The sequence below is a fragment of the Falco cherrug genome, chromosome 1 (genome assembly GCF_023634085.1).
Source record: "Falco cherrug isolate bFalChe1 chromosome 1, bFalChe1.pri, whole genome shotgun sequence".
Taxonomy (NCBI): domain Eukaryota; kingdom Metazoa; phylum Chordata; class Aves; order Falconiformes; family Falconidae; genus Falco; species Falco cherrug.
In genome coordinates this window covers 83731654-83751579 of record NC_073697.1, presented here as the reverse complement: position 1 = coordinate 83751579, position 19926 = coordinate 83731654, and the positions used below count along the sequence as shown (strand labels likewise).

At 37.0% G+C, this 19926-nt stretch overlaps 1 protein-coding gene across 1 annotated transcript in view; it reads right to left on the bottom strand.

The window, feature by feature from the left end:
* The window catches only part of LOC102046790 (palladin), a 193559-nt gene extending 187116 nt beyond the window's left edge, over window positions 1-6443 (bottom strand). The window contains exon 1 of the mRNA XM_027815184.2: window positions 5488-6443. Coding sequence (XP_027670985.1) covers window positions 5488-6428 — 941 coding nt within the window. The 5' untranslated portion in view covers window positions 6429-6443. The remainder of the gene's footprint in view (window positions 1-5487) is intronic.
* Window positions 6444-19926: the final 13483 nt, after the last annotated feature.

Sequence of the window (19926 nt, the reverse complement as noted above, 5' to 3'; positions counted from 1 at the left end):
CATAAGACTCTAGTTACAAGTTCTATAAAGATTACTTACTTTCCTATTGTAGAACAAAGCTAATTTGGTCAAATTTTGTCACTCAAACCATAATACTTACTGTTTTTACTTTCTATATGATACAGCTATGAACATCCAAGGAACTTAAATCTTAAGAGGCCTTCTTAGTCACATAACTTTCAAATATACGCCTTGTCCTTACACTACATTTGATGGTTTCTTGCTTATTATAAGATTCTTGAATCTTGTTATCCTTAGTCTTGTAAGAAGGGTAGCAGCTTAAGGCAGAATGCTAGCTTAACTCTGGATAGGTTGAGGATTTTGGATAGTTTAGCTCCAAAAAAGCTATGAAAAGGGAAGAAAGGCAGTTATAAATATTATTGGGATCTAGAATCAAACATGATGCATAGAAAAACAATAACACACTAAAAGGTCAGAAAATACCTAAGTAGCTTCTTTTGAAGGCCTTTTGCTCTGCTGTAGGTCACTTCAGTGAACTCATAGCTGCCAGTGCTTGATGCTGCCTAAATATCGGCTATGCTCTTTACTAGGCTGGACAACTTCTTGGGTACAAGGGAAAATAACAATTTAGTCAATGTTTTTCTAGTCACCATTAAGTTATTGTTATTTAATCATGACTTTAGGAACTATGGCTTCTGGTTATTTTCTTCCTAGCTGAGGCAAAAAATGAAAGTCCCAATTGCTTTCTACTTTTATCACACTTACCACACAGTTCCAAAAATATTTGCAGTGGCTATGTTATTGATACTGGCTTTTCTGGAGAAAATCAGAACAATGAAGCCTGGTTTATGCAGATCTTATTGCTGTATGCAAACGTGCAGACCGTGGCAATTCTGGCTCATGTCCCTATCTGCAACTCATATTCAGCAAGTTTTGCATGTGCTAAGTGACTCACTCTCATGCCTCACAGACCAGGTAACTGTTCAGCTTGTTCTATAGCCCTTCTGTTGGCAATAACAATATCTATTTCTATCTTCTACCTATTCAGTGGTTTTCAAAACATTTAATATCTTTTACACCTTTTTTCCTCTGGCCTGTTTCTTCGGGAAACAGTAGATACTTAAATCTTTCCAATTCGTATGATTGTGCCCCACAGATTTTTTTCAAACATATTAACAATCAATTATTCAGTTTCATGAAACAGTTGTCTAAGTACACTGCTTTAGAAAACTAGATTATTTTTATTACCAAAATATAAGAAATGGTCAACCAGTATTGTATCACTACTGCTTTGCGTTCTCTACTTTTTCACCATATAAAACTCAGATTTACAGAGATGTCCCTGAAAGTGCCACAAACAGGAAGTGTTCTTCACTTGAACTGCAGCGCATCAGTAATTTTAAATAGGCTGTTGTTTTCTACTGCAGCATATTAGCCATTTACTGGATATAAAGGATATACAGGATATACCATAAAATTTCCTTTCAGCTCCAGAAAGAGTGGAAGGGATGTGCATAGGTGATATGTAACTGCTTAGAAGTTACTAGTAATGCTATAGTCTGGAATCCACTACAAATTTTTCTGTACACTTTCTTATCCTCTAAAAAACTCCCTCCTTTCCCCAAGATTTAGAGAAAGGACTTCAGAGTTTTCACCCAAACAGCCTGCAAGTATTTGCCGGGTCCTTACACGGCTAGCCCAGCCTCCCAACCACTGAATTTTGTTCCACGGGCTCCGCAGCAGAGCTCAATAGCTAAATGGCTCGATACTTCCCCCTTGGTGCTGCTCGGCCCCAAGAAGAAATCCAGCCTGCGAGAGCCCTGCCCGCGCTGTGTGCGAGTGACCCCTTCAGCCAAGTCAGCGTCATTACATAAAGATCACGTTGCAGAATTGTATTGACGTCCGAAACGAATAGCTTTTGAGGTACAGCTACCGTATTTTTGAAGATCCATAACGAAATGGAGACTAAAGGGGAAATGTATTTTTAGTAGGAACTTTTGAAAACTGATTTTTTGTTAGTAACTAATATGTCTTCTTTAACTATATTCACAAAATTGTGTGCTGTTGCCAGATGGAGAATTAATAATATTATCAAATAAAACCAATTCGAGGGTGGAATTGTATTAAAAATGTATTAAACTGTGTCAGGGAGCTTTTCAGGAGACGGAGAGGGTGGCATGAAGCATACTTGGTGTAATTTGGCAATGGTTCTATCTGCACCCTATTATCATTGGACAATTACAGGTTTCAGAAAGGGAAATAAAGCAAAAGTTACAAATTAATTGATACTGATGAGATTACTTAAAAGTATACTTGATTTTAAAATCATCCACTCATGTCATCAGTGTTTCTCATGACTCATTCTGGTCAGTGATTAAGATTTGCCTTCTCATTTAATGATTCTGCAAGAGTTAAGATTAAAAAAACCGGTTTACATAAGAATTTAAAGAACACAACTTTTTTCTAGGTTTCTTGAAAACTTCTTGATATTTGCACGCCCTGAAATGAATACAACAATGATGTAAAAGACCTAAGCAAAAAAAGTTCCATAGCTTGTACACAACCTCCTAGTTTAGTTGATGTTTACATAGAGTTCTAGAGTCGTAGCACTGAAACAGACTGATGTTCTGCCAGATAAAATAAGAGCAACAAGAAACTGAAGTACTACAACAGTGCATCTTTGCTGTTAAACCCCTGCAACCTCATTGCTGCTGTCAAACTCACCTAAACTGTCTATGCTGTATTTCTTAGAAGAAATCAACAACTTCTAATCAGTTCTGAACAGAACTGTACTTGTACCAATGGCAGGAAATAGAGAGTATGTGAGTCTGATGGCACCAGTGGGGGCTTTTTGTGGTGTTATGAAAGTATATGCCTGTTGACCCTAGGATCTATGTAGTGAATGTTTAGTAATTCTATTTTTAAAGATCCTCCATGCCTATCCTAAGATCATTTTCACCCTTCAAAATACACATTGTAACTCAGTAGGACTGAGATATGTTAAACCATAATAGACTGATGGTGGTAAAAACATCCAAGCCAACAGAAACAGCGTTTCATTCCAGTAAAACAGTACTGTCTACAGAATGACTCTCAATACCTGAATAGTCCTATTAATGACTTGATAAGTAGTACTCAATAAAAACCCACACCTTTGTGTCTCTTGCTTTCTTAGCAAGAAACTTTGTAAGGGAGTTTGCTGTTCAAGTTATGGAAGCATGGATGTTTTCAAAATTTAAATACTAGAAAACTGAGTTCCTTTGAGGCAATAAGTATCATGGTGAATTCTCGCCTGTAAGAGACAGTTTAGGGTTTTGTTCTAGTTTCATTACCTGTGTATACAAGTGGGCAGAGCAACTCTTTCTCTCTGGTATAGAGAGGGGGGAATGGGTAGAATTCACCTCACCTATTATAACAAACTAGTAACGTGGAGTTTAGTCTGAGGAATTTGCTTTAAGTTCTTGTCAATGTACCATACAGGTAAGTGATATTTGGAAGATGTGCATTTCTCTAGTGGCTGCAGAAGTAGTCTAGGGTGACTTGGTGAGGTCAGGTCAACCTACAGATGGGTAAAATTAGGTCTTTAGTACTAATCAACAGTATTTTTTTTCCTTAAGGGTGGGCACTCTGTCTGTTGCTACTACTCTATTTTACAACTCAAAAGTATCAGTAACAGTACATTAGGTGTTATATTATCTAACCCAGCAATGACAACATCAAAAAAATTGCTAGAAGTTAACAGCTTGTGTTGCCCTAGTGTCCACATCAGTGTCATTGACAGGCTGCAATATCTTAATAATGCGGAAGGAAGTATCTAAGAGAAGAAATAAAAGGAGGATTCCCTGGCTCTCTTAATTGTGCAACTTCTACAATTCCCCTTTCCTGCTTCATGGAAGTCTGAAGGAGAATGAACAACTGGCAGTCTTTTGTACCCATAACAGTGATTCTTACTCTTTTCTCCAGCAGATACTAAAAAAAATAAAATACAACAACTATTAATGACATGGCATGGATATCATATTTTTTGATGGGCATTAAAATTACAGATTTGGAGTAAGCTTCCTGACCTGCTGCAAGGCTCATGATGCAAGTCCTTTGTTTAGCATACTTAGATCTACAGCTTGTCTTGGCTTAGGAGATCAGTTGGCTTCAGTTTGTAAGTCAATCTAAGCTTGAGTGCATTACCAATGTACTCCACGTGTTGAGGTACACGTTTTTCCACTTTGTATACAAAAATAACTGAACACACTTGATGTCTCTATAAATGATCTTTCAACGCTGTAAAAATTCCAGTGTCTCAATATTCCGCTTGTTTGGGATACATTTTCACTGAATACAGTGGATAAAGGCAATGCTGTTGTCTTCAACAGTCACAAACAAGACTCTGTGGAGATACTTTCTACAAAGTAACTTTGGAATGAAAGCATATATAAGCACATACAGCTATAATACCACTTTGCAAAGCTGTAGCTTTTTAATCTTGTTGACTTCAAAGCAAAAGCTATGAAGAAATTTAAAGCACAACAAGTGATACAGGAAAGTGATTGCTACATTTCTTTAAGGAAATGTTGAGAACTTTAAAATAATTATGTTGTCTTCAGATCTAACTAAAGAACCTTGCAGGAAGTTCTAAATGGGGAACTACAAATTCTATTGTGTCCAAACAGGACTTTCTGGACAAAATTTTCCTTTGAGAATATCAAATGTGCTCAGTTGACTTTAAACCAAAATAGGTTGTGAGGAGCTATATAAAATAAACTAGAGGTATAATCTATCTCTGTGTGTGATAAGCAATCATATTAGCATTAAGTCTCAGACCTGTGAAGTGACAAACACTGTCTGCACAGTGCTAGTTGACCTGAATTTCTATTAGCATTAGAAGGAAAGGAAGACAGTGGAACACATGAGTTATTCATAATAAAAATAAAACAAAACACCTAAACCAAACTTATACAGCAGTAATTTTATGTTTTGTCATTGAACAAAAGCAAACACACATAAATTTTACTATAAACTATCAAAAGAAGTTTTGAAAAGGGGACCATCAATGTGTTCTGGAAATGTTTTACACAAGAGAGTATGTGGCCACATATAGAAAACTTTAGGTTTTCTTATAGTATAGACCCCAAATCCCATTGGCAGTGGACTTGAAGAAATTTTAATTAAGTGACAGTAAAAACTGTATCAACTGCCTGATATATGCTCTTCAGGGGCAAACTGTTAATTCTCTAGCCTAGATTAATGAGGTAAGTCACAAAGAATGTTGTTAGAGCCAATTCTGTTTCTAATTTTGCCATGTGGCTCTTGAATCCAGTAGAACTTCATTTCCCAAGCAGAAAACAATGAAACACTCTAGAGAACTAAAGAGGTCAGAACTGGTTATCCCACGTGCTTACCAACACTGCATGATCTACTGTTCTTATGTGACTACCTCTAAGCAGGTCCACTGTGATACCTGTCCTTAGGCATCTTGCACAATCAGAAGATGGTGATATCTGGTGACTTAGTTAAAAGGCACGCGCTTACCTGACATCAGGGACTGGGTTGCCAGCAACTCTGCACTCCAGCAATACTCTGTTTCCTTCAGCAACTTCTTGGCTCCGGAGCTTCTGAGTGAATTGAGGTGGTGAAAACTGATTCTCTTCCGTGTTGATTAAGGGGTGGTGAAGGTCCATTTCATTCTGATTGATGCTCTCCCTTTCAGAAAACTGCTCTCCATTCAGATGAACTCCAGGTGATTTTGCCTCAGGCTCAGTGTCTTGCTGATGCTTGTCCTGGTGCACCGAGGCACTTAGAGCTGGTTGTTTCTTTTTGGGAGACAAGTATCCACTGTCTGGAGAAGAAGAGTCCCCATCAGGACTTCGGCCTCTTGTCTTTGCTGCCTGTCTAAATATAGATGACAATTCCTCTATGAATGTGGCAGTTTTGTCACACAGATTGTTCCTGAAAGGAACTTCTCCCTGGGACGCTGACTTGGACTTTGGGCTTGTCTTAGGCAGACACGGAGCTTCCTTCTCCAAATGTTTCAGGCTTCTAATGAAGCTGGGACTAGTGGTTAGCAAAGGTGAGGTGCTTGCTTGCCTCCTGGAAACTGTGACAAAACTACCTGCTGTTTGAGGTGTGGTGGATTGCTCTTTATGATTCCTTGGGAGAATGTGACTTGCAGCAGATGAAGTCAGACTGCTTGCTTGAGGCCTCTGTAAAGCATCTTGCTCGTGCAGTTTAGTATCCCTGAAAGAAGGATTTTCTGAAGTGCTAGAATGAGAAGTGTTGAAATAATGAGTAAAATCTGGTGCTGTATTCTGATCCTCCTTCATGGAATTGGCAATGGCTTCCTGAGCTATGTCAAGGCTCTTACATATCTCCTCCTGGGTAAGGAAGGCAGAAAGTTCATTTGAAAATTCCCCATTCTGTATGTCTGACAGCGAATCACAGAAAAAGGCATGGTAGGAGGAAGCTTCTGGCATATTTTCAGAGTATCCCTTATTGGTGCCTCTCTCTGCACAGTAAGTCTCCTTCAGCATTAAAGAAAGAGGCAATGCCTGGCCACAGCTTCTGTCTTGCATCCTGGAAAACACAAATACCATTCCTTAATGAAAAAACTTCTTAATAAAAACCCCACCTGTTTTCTCCAGGTTCCCAGGTAGACACAAAACTGGGAAAAGAGCAGAAATACCATAAACCTTGGTTTCTGTTAGAATGGGCCAGGGCTGCAAATTGTCTAGGTGGAAATGAAAGCATTTAGGGAGTCTTTTCTCTCATGTGTCTTCCTTCAGAACTAGAAAGACATCCTTTGTCTGTACATTGCCTAGCACAAGCTCGATTCCACTGGACCAGTCTGAGTGATTTGTTACTTCATGCCTGATTTGTCATTTCACATCAATGCTATTGCACTTCATTTTTTCTGGTTCTAGGCTTATGATGATTTGGGGAATATATTTACTTTTCTCTTTCCCAGAAACTAAGCCATCAAATTCCAAGAGGAAAAGTGTTCTAGTTGAAACCATTCTAAGAACCTACACAAGGTCTTTTTCATTAGAAATTCCAAGTTATCCTTTCTGTTTAATGTTGATAATGTGTTTAATTTCATTTTACTTCTTATGTTAATGTTTTTAACTTGTTACCTTTCAATACAATTTAGTAGCACTTTCCTCAGCACTGATAAATGGAATATCAAACTACCACTACTTTAGAAGTAAAATACCAAAGAAATAGATTTCACAACCTATATATCATCCTGCATGACATATGTGTATAATGTATATTCTGCACCAGTTTCACAAAGTACAGAAGCATCTATACACCTCCAAGTTTTCTCACATGATTTTAGAATGAGTATGAGCATTCTCCGGTGCTGTAAAGTCAGTAAGAAACAAGATATCAGGGAAACCATTCTTTTCTCAAGGGCAGTATCTGCCTGAAACTCTCCTTATTGAAATTTATTTGTCCTGCTGGTGACTAGATCGTGGGTGATCTGATCTTAAAAGTAATTGCTGCTTCTGCAAAGCATTTAATTAAGTTGAATATCAGTGTTTTTAATTACCTTTGAAAATTTTCTCCTTCTTATGACAATTGCTATGAGATTAATTTTGCATGAGATTTAAAAAAATACTTTTATTTTCTCTAAATGATCAAAAGTATTTCTCCACTGATAGATAGGGGGCTTGACAGTCATGAGACACACTTGGATGTATTTTACATCAGCTTGTGCAAGCTCCCATTACCTTCAGTCACTTCACCAGGGCTTACCCCCGGCATGTAGTCATTAACTGACTGATAGATTATTGGAATTCTTGGCCTGGCATATGCATCTCTTCATGTGCCTGTGTGTCTTGCCAACAGATTACAACTCAACACATAAAAGAGAAGTATAGGGAAAACAAAGTATTTTAGGATTTGATATGTTTTTCTAGAATACAGTGATGGGCTTATTCTTTGCTGGTATTACATCTTTCCTTTTATTTCCTCAGTTTACAGGGCAACAAATTTAGCAACCATGCCAATCTCTTGTCAACAAAATCTAAAAAAGTATATACAGTATAACTGACTACCACATAGCAGCTTTAAAGAATGAATCTGAGAAGCCAAGCAAACAGTTGGTCTAGAGGCTCAGCTGTTAAGGCATAAACTGGAGGAATGCCAGGGAATCAAGGGTTAAACCTGGAGAGTTTCTATCATCTCCTTAATCTTAGTTATTTTTTAAAACTTTATATTCAAATGAACAAAGATGCTAGTTTACTATTTAGATAACTTGTAAAATATCTGTGCTTCAAATTACATCTTTATTCAAATCTGATTCATACTGATTCCTAGCTTGTTCCCATTTCGGAGTGGTACATTACACACTCAGATAACTCTGACTTCCAACACCAAGCTGCCCTGATGTTTCAGTGGGTTATGGGTTGGAGGACAATTTTACCTATTGCTAGCCACTTGACACAATTACTAAAATTAATGTATTATGAAATAGCAAAGTTCCTCCTAATACTCAGTTTTATTATTAGAAAAATATAATGGTTACTTATGTCATGATTTTCAAAGCCCAGTGTCTAAATTTAGGTAAATCAATCTGTAGCTGGGTATGTAAAGCTGATGAATTTAAACATATGCTGTTTATTGACAATCTCTAATGCTGATAAGCCTTCTCGGTGCAAAAGGTCTGATGCCTAAAAATGGATTTATATGTCTAGCTTTAGACAACTGAATGGAAGCTTCCAGTATAAAGACTTTTTTTTTCAGCCACACTGTAATACAGAAAACCATTTTTCTTTTACAGCAACTTGTAACCACAGAGAACTGGAGGTGAAGTATTGCTAATGCTACCAAGCAGCATATAAGATCATAATTAGAAATTTCAAATGTTATTTATAGCTTCTCCAAGTTAGACAACAATGTATTTATAACAGTTTCATCACCATTATTCATTAGGTAACCTGTAAAGCTTTATACTATATCATTTAAAGACACAAACATAAAATACAATGTTGCATCCAGATCAGTGTCTAGCTATACTTCCAGCATTATTACATATAAACTATTTATGGGGTCCTACTTGTTATATATTTAAAAATTACTCACAAGTAAATACACATTTTAATATCATGCTGTTTAAATATTTATTCAGAAAATCACACTTAGATGCTCTAAGGAATAATATGGTAAATAGTAAATTCAAAATGAACTGGATTACAATAATCTCAGAAAATATTTAAATAATTAATCACATTAAGGTTTTCAAGAGGTAAATAATGAAATATGGAAAACCACAGAAAATCAAAGGACTCATTTAAAGAAAAGGATAAGCATCCTGAATTTGCAAAACCTGTACAATGAAAAATTATTTCTTACAAAAATAAGTCAATCTGTTCAAAGGAATAATATGAAGGAAGAAATGTATCTACTAAGATTTTTTTTAAAAAAAAGACAACTATTCTTCCTCTGAATTTTGACATCCTGCAAAATTACTCCCCAAAGTACAATAATTAAATCTAACAGAAAATATAAAGCAGACCTTACAATGAACAGGCCAATATGCAGAGTCTCAAATATAATTAGTTGCGGGTAAAGTTGTATTTTGTCTTCTTTATCTAAGTAGGCTTAAAGTTGCTCCAGCTATTCATTAAAGATTGCTTGGTCCTCAGTAAGCATCAAGAAGACTGTGGCCTATGTGTTACATCTGTCCTCTGTGACTATGTAATTCTTACCCCACTCATCTATATTTGGTAACTGAACTCATGTTTCAGCAGACTGCTGCTATCTGGAATTCCAGTAGAAGCATAGAAGCAACATTAGGCCTGGAAGTGGCACAAAGTTCTGCGCAGTTACTATGCAGAAATTCAGAGACCTTAATCATTTAAATGAGCAATTTTTATTGTATATAACACAGTATTTTAGCCTGTTTTAAAATAGGATTCTGGAATTTCAGGATGTTATTTTTGCTCACTGTTAAAGGGCCTACTTCCACAGGACATAGAAGAAACACAGTGTAAAAGTTAATGTTTAAAAATATTTTCTTTCTACAACATTTTGTCTTAGATTTTTTTAAACAAACAACTATTTCTATGACAATAAATAAAATAATTGGCTTTTTCTACAAAAATTGTTTACGATTAATAGGTTCCTTGTGTACCTTGAAATCTTCCAGTAAAAGAAAAAAACATAGAATAATAGACTTATTTAAGTTGGAAAAGACCCTTAACATTTTTAGAGTTATCAGCAGAAATGGTACATCTTTTTGTTATAATAGGTAATTATTAATCTGTAACCATATACCATACTGTATAAATAAACCTACCTACTAAATTTTCACATCTCAAATGAAGTAATCCTATCAGCAGAGAAGAAGTATCTCCCTCAGAAATGACATACAAAATCCCTGGAAAACATGTATGCTTTAAAAAGACCCCACAACTCTGAGACATATTAACACTGAAACAATCAAAATGCACTTCTGGTTTCTATAGCTTTGTAGAGTGTAATGAGTAATACAGCCACCTCTCCCTTACTGTCCTTGCTAAGGAAGTACTGTCACCTCATTAAGAAATCCTGTGAGAGTTGTGTCTCAGGGAAGAAAAATTTTTTTGTCCAAAAGCATACTTCCGCCTTCTCAGGCACATCATTTCCCTTGATACTCAATGATCAGAAGTAAACATGAAGACTGCTGGTTAATCTACAGAGTTTGTCACATAATTTTCAGACATAAAAGCAGTATGTGGGTAGGATTGTTTCTGCCAGATTGCAACCTATTGGGAGTCAAATTCTTGCACAGATAGGAGTAATTGTAGCTCCAAACGAATGTTTCTCCTCCATCCCTTCTGCCAGCATCCATTATATCTGTTCTCTGATTCGAATTTATTTTGTGGCCTGGCACTTGTTCTTAGCTTAAGGTCTTCTAGATACTATTGCCTTGTGTTTTTTACTAAAATTTATTCCTTGGCAACAGTGGAAGTGCAGTGGACTCACTGTTGTAACAGAAGTACACAAGAGACTCATAGTACTCTATAGGTCCCGGAGCATCTTTCTGTGTTAGTATCACACATTGTATTTCAGTGGTTAATATAGTATCTTTCTTTGCATCTTCACACAGGCAATTACTGTCCCCTAATCAGACTCATTGTTGCATTAGGAATACTTCAAAATGTATAAACTCCCGACTTTTATGACTGGGATCATTACCATGTTGTAATGAAATTAATAAAAAGAATTTTATTTCAGGTCATTTTACAGTAATTTCAGTTTGTCAAATAAGAACAGAATCATCATTCTAAAAATTCCAGGCTAAAAACTGTACACAAAAAAAAAGGAGCTGGTCATCTAAAAGTTAATCACCGTATGCCTGATTTTTAAGCACTCACCCAACACAGTGGAATCCAGGCCCTGTGTCAGGCCACCCAGCCTCTCCACTAAATGCATGAGTAAGCCACCTTGGAATGGGAGCCAAAAATAGCCTGCATATAAACTGCAACAAACTGCCTTGGTCTATCTACAGCATTTTCTAGAGGGAGGGGGGTGGATGAAATCCTGGTTCTTGGAATATGTATGTTTAAATTGTCACTTCTGGGAAGAAAATATATCTGCCTGGAGACACCTGCAGAAATTGTTTTAAAAGAAACTGAGCTTTTGTGAACACAGTTGCACTGGTGATTTGTGTAAATCAGGTATGCCTATTACTTTTTGTACAGCATGATAGAAACACTTGCCCAGAAAGTGAAATATATGTGTGCAATTTCTTCCTAGTGGCTTCAAGTGTTAACAAAATACTCACCATAACTTGAAAACTTATTAGGGCAAGGTTTTATACATCTGTATTAAGGCATGAACAAACTTTCCTTATATCATTCTATGGAGATTTAGGGAATGTTTATATCCTGTGCTAAATCTTTTGGAAATCTACTTAAATTTTGATGGAGATCTTCAATTTTTATTGCAAAATTGATGTGTATGGTCCTTTACAAAGGTGGTAGACAGTAGTAAATCACTATAAGCAAATGCCAGAGGGACTAAAACCTTGGAATAATTACACATTTTGAAAGGTAAATATGTGCAATAATATGCAATAATGTAATTATTTAGCATTTACATGTAAAATATAAAAAATAATAATAGCACACAAACAACATAAAGGATATTATGCCTGATATATTCACTCCATACCTATTGCAGTATTATGGCAAATTAAAGTGATAAACAGAACTCCATGGAGATAATACTTTGCACTAGCTACACTTGTCTCCTGAAACCTTAATAAATAATATTTTCTAATACTAGTCAGCCTGAGTCATGCAAAACCTCATGTCACAAACTGTAAAGCTATTCTGGTTGTACAAACTTTCCATTCCACCTGATGAAGACGTTACATGGTGCAGAGGATCTGCATTGTTAATTGGGCTAAAACCAATATATAGCAACAAGCATGGCTCTTTACCCTAGTAATTTCTGTAGTTACCTGAGAAAGCAGAAAACCTGTTATGGTTCCTGTTATTTTCTATCATACCCTAACAGCAACAAGATAAAATACAAGTAGATAGGCAACCTCTGAGTCAAACACCACTCTGTAAACTTCAAATAACAATCTTTAAGAGTTGCTTCTACTTTAAGCAGCAGAAACAGATAACCCATTTTACTAGTTGCCACAGAATCCTCTAGTTATTTTGAGTCACTAACAGAAATTTTTTTCTGCCTCCAAAAGTGTTTGTTTTTTTTTTTAAAAAAAAAAATCTGGTCGCTATGCTTAAACACCCTGGGCCACTGCCTTGCTGTAGTTTGATGTCATACATAGCTTTGGGTTTTTTTTGTTTTCCCTTAGTATTCAAACAAATTTAATTTAGCTTGTAAATTTATTTGTAAATAAATGTTACATAGCTAGGGCTAAACTGTTTTTTATAGAGTGCATTGCAAGTACCTACCTGTTGTATATATATGAAAGTGTCAAACAGTGAAATAGTCAAGCGGTGTCAATGGTACTCAAACATCATTTTTCCAAGTTTCTGGAAGAGTTTATCTGAGGATTTGCCTAGGAGGAAACTGTAAAAGTGCAACAGAAAAGCTCTTTCACCTTCAGTTTTTCTAGCAGTGGTAACGATACTCAGTCTAGAAGAAATACATTTGTCAAAATTAAACTGTTAAAAGAACAGTAATAATAAATCACAACAGAATTCTTCATCAACAAAGTGACTGAGGGGCTGCAAGTGAACTATTAAAGAATAGTTCAATAAACTTAAAAATATCACAACTTTTCAGAATTACCACAGCTCAGAGTAGGAAAAGAAACCATGAAATGACAAGGAAGGCTAACAAGCAACTCATAAAGAGCTAATATTGTTTCTTAAACTGGGGAACAGGTGAAGGCTTCTCAGCCCAAGATCTATGGTATCTAAGATCTTGCTGAGGCAACCTACCTCAGACCTCAGAAACAGGTAATTCAGCTTCCCTTACCTCAAGACTGCTAGAACACCGCCACATTTTAAAATCTATTATGAGCCAGACAGGTGAAAACTGAACTTATAGACAAATTCCCACTTAATGGTGTCTTCAACACCCCTTGAAATCTCAAATGAATTTTGTTAGTAATTTGTACCCCTGTGCACTATGATTAATACACTTCTGCATCTGTGGTTGTGAAGCACACCGTGACCTCACAGGATTTAGCACGAAGGCAAAGAAACATCGAGCAAGGCCAATAAACCCTGTGCCTGTGGTAAAGATGTCCCTGCCCGAGTTACCTGAGACTGGGCAGTCGCTTGGGCTGGGCGGTGCTGCCAGCCATCCAGCCACCAGAGTGTGCTTTTTGCCAGGCCCAGGCGTTCATCAGACGCCCTCTAGGTTCACGAAACGGTTACACACTCGTTTCTGAGCCTGCCTTTTGCCTTTATAGGCCCTTCCACTCACTGGTCCGTTACGCGCTCAGTGGCCCAACGAGAGCCGCCGACGGAGAAAGGCGAGTAGACAGCGGGCGCTGAGGGAGAAGGGCGGGAAGGAGAAACGTGGGAAGCAGGCGGGCACCGAGGCGGGCACCGAGGCGGGCACCGAGGCGGGCACCGAGGCGGGCACCGAGGCGGGCACCGAGGCGGGCACCGAGGCGGGCACCTAGGCGGGCACCGAGGCGGGCAGGCCCGGTGACAGCAGGTGCCTCAGGTGTGGCGGGAAGCCTGGCAGCCCTTCTGGGTGATGGGGAAGGCCCTGTGGGGAGCCACCTTTAGACAGCGCCACCCTGCCTGGCTGCGGTGGCCGGGAGGGTGTCGTGATGTGGCAGGGGCCCACAGGACATATTTGTCTTTTTTTATTATTTTTTAAGCCATCAAACTTTTAGGCTAGGGGCCAGCGTTAGGCCCATATTTCATTGAAATTCCTCCTGTAAATCAGGTACTGATAATAAAAGTCCTTAGAAATGTATATAGGCTGGGCTCACATCTGTGCAGAAGGCCTAGAGAAAGCCTTTTCACTGCCTGATTCCATTAAGACTTGCTATGTAAAAGTACTAAAGGACAAGGAATGAGGTGTCAACAAACTGGAATTGACAGTCATCTGTGGTTTTAGCAGAAAGGCCGTTCCGTGTTTTAGCATTTGGAAATGTTTAGGAATTTAAGCAAGCCTATTATACAGCTGATGTTAAAGCACAAAAACCAAATCCATTTCATGTTGAATTAAGAAACATGGGAAAGGAGGGAAAGTTACAGAAGAGAGGACTGATGCAATCTCACAAGGGTAGAGAAAGCAGGGATAAAATTTGGTAGTGTAACACATGGTAATATAATTGAGATTGGATTGTCCAGCATGTAAAAATTTTAAATTGTATGCTAAGAAATCTAAGCACTGTTTTTAATGTATCAGCTCAGTGTAGCCCTATATAATTTTCTAAGGAAAGGAGTGAAATAAATTACAACTAGAACACTCTAGTGGAAAATCTGTGTCACTAAAGTAATATTCTAACTTAAACAGGCTGGTACCTCATATACTGTTTGAAAAAAGGAAAGCAAACTGTAAGCGTTAGGTAATTAATTTAAGTGTCCCAACTGTGCAAAGCAGAAGTAACACTAGTCTGGTTCTTAAGAGTTTTCAGGAGTCCACATTCAAGACCTTAGCTGCAATTTTGTCTAGTTTCATTTAACTGCTTCAACTGTTACTTTTCTCTACGTTAATTTTGTCCTGTGTTCTGTAAATGTTAGTCATATTCATGTGGGTTTATTATTTCTTTTATTTTGTAAATTACACTTGTTACAACTCTCTGTACCATATCTGAAAAGTTATCTGTCTTTCTGTGTCCTGCATGGTACGGAACTCCTGGTTAAGTATGTGCTTCAGTCCCACTCACAATAGCTGTTACCTGCATACCGTTGTGAAAAATATATATGAAACATATCTGTTGTGTGGGTTTTTTTTAAATAAAAACCATTTGCAGTTATGTGTATCATAATACTCTCATGGCTGGGCAGTGAGAAAAATGCTTCACATGCATCACATGGCATCTTTTTATGCTATATGTACTGAGCCTTTGTCAATGCAGCTGTTAGACTTTCCTCTTCATAAGGAAAATGATCTTCATTAGATTAATCTTAGCTGCAAGCCTATAGTGCATATTTTACATGTTTATATTGACAGCTAGTCTTGTACTTGGATTCCTTCCTAGCATGTGAAATATGTTTGGTCTGAGCAAGCACAGACAGTGCTGAAGTTCAATACCAGATTAAAGCCTCTTTCTTTACAAGGGGATTAACTTTGAAAAAGGAATGTGCCTCTTTCAACACAAACTGTGAAATGCTAATCTCTAGGAAAATAAATATTTACTTCTCTTATTCCTTTTATCTTAATACAGCTTTACATTACCTTTTTAACAGCTATCGCAAATTGTCTTTTGATTGTGCCCAATGTATTCCTGCAGTCTGTAGGAAGGCTCAGCCTGCCACCTAAAAACACGTCTGGTGCAAGATAAGGGTAGACAGCTGTGTGTTGCTGCCAGAAGTCATAGTACTAAACAAAGACAAATGTACAAGAATGTGACATCCATAATTCTGGAAAGAGGAATGAATGCTGAAGGAGGAGTGCTGAACAGCTGATTACTTCCGCTGTTAACTCCAGTAGGACTAAACTGAAAAAAAAAAACAAACGTTAAAACACAGCTGGCTATTTAGAATGAACTGCTGAGAGATTTGTCAGTCACTAGCTTCTATCAGGGAGACACTGAGCTGGGGGGTATTTTTGGAAAGAGTTTCCATGGAGTTGGAGAGACTTCAGGCCTTTTGCTTTTTTATGATTGGCCAACAAACAGGTGCTGAAAAAGGTGGTGGCAGAAATACTCCAGACATACCAAATATCATATGGACAAGCAACAGTAACTTACTTTTTGTTTGATGATAGGCTGTATCATGTAAAAAAATAACGGAATTTTTCCTTTCTGTCTTCTTCTCACATCTTCCTGATGTGAAACAAAGAAGCCAGACTGCAACCACCTGTGTTTACAAGTTGGGAATGGTGTGTTCTACCATAGCACATTTTTAATGGCTTACAACTAAACCCATATTTTTTTTCTTCCATGATGAAGTGTTCTGTGTACTTCTGATTTACAAATACATGTTTTATGTTTAAAGAGCTTACATCCTACTGACATGTATTATTCCATTATCAATGAATCATTTAGTTTTAGAGATAAATCATATTTCAAAGTTCCATTGACTTAGTATATACAGTTTTTTAATAAAGCCTATACATTTTTTGTTGTTTTTTGTTTGGTTTTTTTTTAGATAGCCAGAAGATGGAAATATGGATATGGAAATAGAATACCTCTTGTCTAGTAAGCATATATAAACTGAAAGGTGACAATCAGGACATCTGCAGTTTGTTTTCAAAATAGAAATTACAATCTCATAGCTAAAAGCTGTGAATAAAAATTATTATCTTTTGAGGATCAAGGCTGCAGAGAATTTTCAAATACGTTTTCTTGGAGAGAGGAAATAGAGTAGATATTGACAGTCAATGAGTTAAAAAAAGTTCAGAAATCAAGGTAAGAAGCTAATTCTTTTCTGTTATTATCAAACTTTCATATGGTTTGAGGAAGGTACTTTAATTAAAAAAAAATTAAGTTTATTACAGAATATTTCCCTATTATTAGAGTAGACATAGTTGTTCTGATACTTTACCAGCATTCTATGTGAATAGGTAACAGTTTGTAACTTAGGAAATGTTGGTTTTAACCAAATACCTTAATTTTTGGTCAGTTTTAAGTCAAGTGGGAACTAATGCTTTTCATGTACAGACTTTGGTCCTTGCACAAGTTCCTAAATGTAACTAACAGCTTTGAAAGCAGACTGCACATTTGTACAGGCCGTTGCTTCACTACTAAGCTTTCACAGATGCTGCATATGGTTTACAAGACATAGTACTTGTGAGAGAACAAGACAGAAGGAAATGAACCTAGTTTATGCCTTCCTGTCCTAAGTTCCAATGTGATTTCATTTTCTATCTGCAGGCAGACTTCATTTTGTCATTACCTGATTTCTGAATGTTTGACTTTGCAGCTTTAATGTTATTCTTGTATGTTGCATCAACACTGGCATCTGAGTGATTGTTACTTAATACATTCAGACAGGCATTTCCTCAAAAATACAGTTCAAAATGTTAACAAGACCTCAGGATAAATCTCTTCAATCTGCCATTTGTTTAGTGGTGCACAGTGATAATAAAGAATTAGTACTGGTCCCTTATTGAACTTGCAGCCCTCACATCTTTTCTTTAAAAGCAGGGTCAGTCACACTACTTAGGTGTGTACAACAATTAGTTTGTTTCTTGGCTCATACACAGAAAATGGGACAGGGCAGAGGAATAGCAAAGGCATATAAAGGAAACAATGTTCTAGGTATCATTATTATTATTAGTTTACATCATTACTATTAGTTTACTTAGAAAATGAGTGGTGAATATTATTCTTTTACAAAGGTTGTTTATTCTAAATATTATAATTTTGGCTAGTAGCTGATACAGAATGAAAATAAATAGATTTGTTTCAAAAATACAATATTAAAAAACATTTCATTTAGTCTGAATGTGTGTGGTAGTCAGCTGGATATCACTGCGGTTTTGTGTGTTTGTTTATTAACCAACTTGTATGTATGATAAAGTATGTATATGTCCTTACTCAGAACAAAGATTAAAGAGTTCTCAAAGCCTTAATATCGCTTTGTGCTTGGACATATTTTCTTCACTGTATGTAGGTATGTTTCATTACCACTGGATTACCACTGGTGTTATATGCATTGACTAAGATTTTGTTTTTTATGAGAAAAAATGCAAAATGTAAATCAGATTTATCAAGCAGTGAACACAGAATTTATGGAAGACATTTAGCATTTGTTAACTAAAATTTCACAAATACTTTGTAAGCAATTTGATTTATCGGTAAAATTCAAAAGCAGAAAAAAATCATTGAAGGAAACGAGAAAAGGATGAACAGTGAAGATGGGGAGGGGGTGGGGGGGGTGGGCAAGTGGAAACGATGGAAATTGTATTGACAACCAAATTTAGCACAATTTTAGGTCTGGAATAAATAAGTTAAAAGATTTCATGGAAACTTGTCAAAATAATTCTGTGAAATGTACTGCAGAAATGTCTGGTTTCAATGTCTGTTTTCAACTGCGGAAAGAACAATCCCTATATAAAGGGAATTAATGTGGGCTTTCAAAAAGTGTACGTATTTTTGTGGGTTTTTTGGAGGGGATGGCAGGAATTAACTGTATGAAGACTGGAGAACAGCCTAATAAAATCTGCCTATTGTAATGGCAAAGTGTTTTCATACTAACAGCAGAGTTTTGTTTGCAGCTCAGTTCACTTCTAGGAAGTTAGTTTGTGGAAGAGGCGTATTCTGTATTTGAGGAGTTTCCTAAACATTACATCTGAGTTTTGTAAGAAATAGGTTTTTACAATACATATATTACAGATTATGTTGGGTCAGCTGAGTAACAGAAGAGGAAGGAATGCTTTAAACATGCTAAGGCGCACAGTAGACCCTTCTAGTGCTTTTTGAGGGTGTTCTTATTATGTCAAGCTTACATATCTTGGTTAATTTCTGCTTCCACTAAATTCATAGCAGTGATGATTAGCATATATTCTCCACATGATGAACAGCAAAGTGTAAAAATGTCCATGAGTGAGGTATGCACTCACTGGGTGTAATGGCCTTCTTTCTGCCTTATACTCTCCCTCCAGTGTCAGCCAAGGGCCCTAGTACTGCATCAGGTGATGCATTGCTATTTTGTGGTGGCCCACAACCTATTCAGTTTGGGACTGTTGATGATGGTCAGTTTAAGCCATTTTGATAAGCCCACTGATAGGATCTATGGGAATGAAAGGAAAGTATAAAAAGCTTTGGCTTGACCCTTTTCGGGCTAATAATTTCCATTCTTGTAGATACTTGCTTGTTATTGCAGCTTTTTGTTTTGTTTCAAATCTAGATGACCTACGGATAATCAGTTAATGTGGAATAACTGGGAGAGTAACACCTAGCAATGAAGTGGTGTTAAGAGTTGGGGGGGAGGGGCTGACATCAGTAACTTTAACCCAGATCAGCAGGTGCCTCTGAGGTTTATAGGACTGGAATGATAGGGGAAACTGGGGGAAAATGCAGGCTGCACATTTGCAGACAGAATATGCATGCATTTTCATTTCCAAGTGCATCTGTTGCATATGTTAATTTCTTTACACGCTGGGACTTCTGTGAGAATCACTGGTTCCTGATTTTTGAAAGTTTCTTCCATTAGGGGAAAGATTCTTAAAACCAAAAGTATTGAATATGACAATCATTACAACTGGCTTTTTTTTTACATTCTCCCCGCCCTCCCCCCCGCCCCGAGGCAGAAGTGTGAAAGATCTAAGAATAGCTGTTGAAACAATGAGAAGGATTCATTCTGTACTGTTTACTGCAGACAACAAATTATAAGAAAATTTCCAAATGCCTTACATGTTCTGGATTTGAGAATT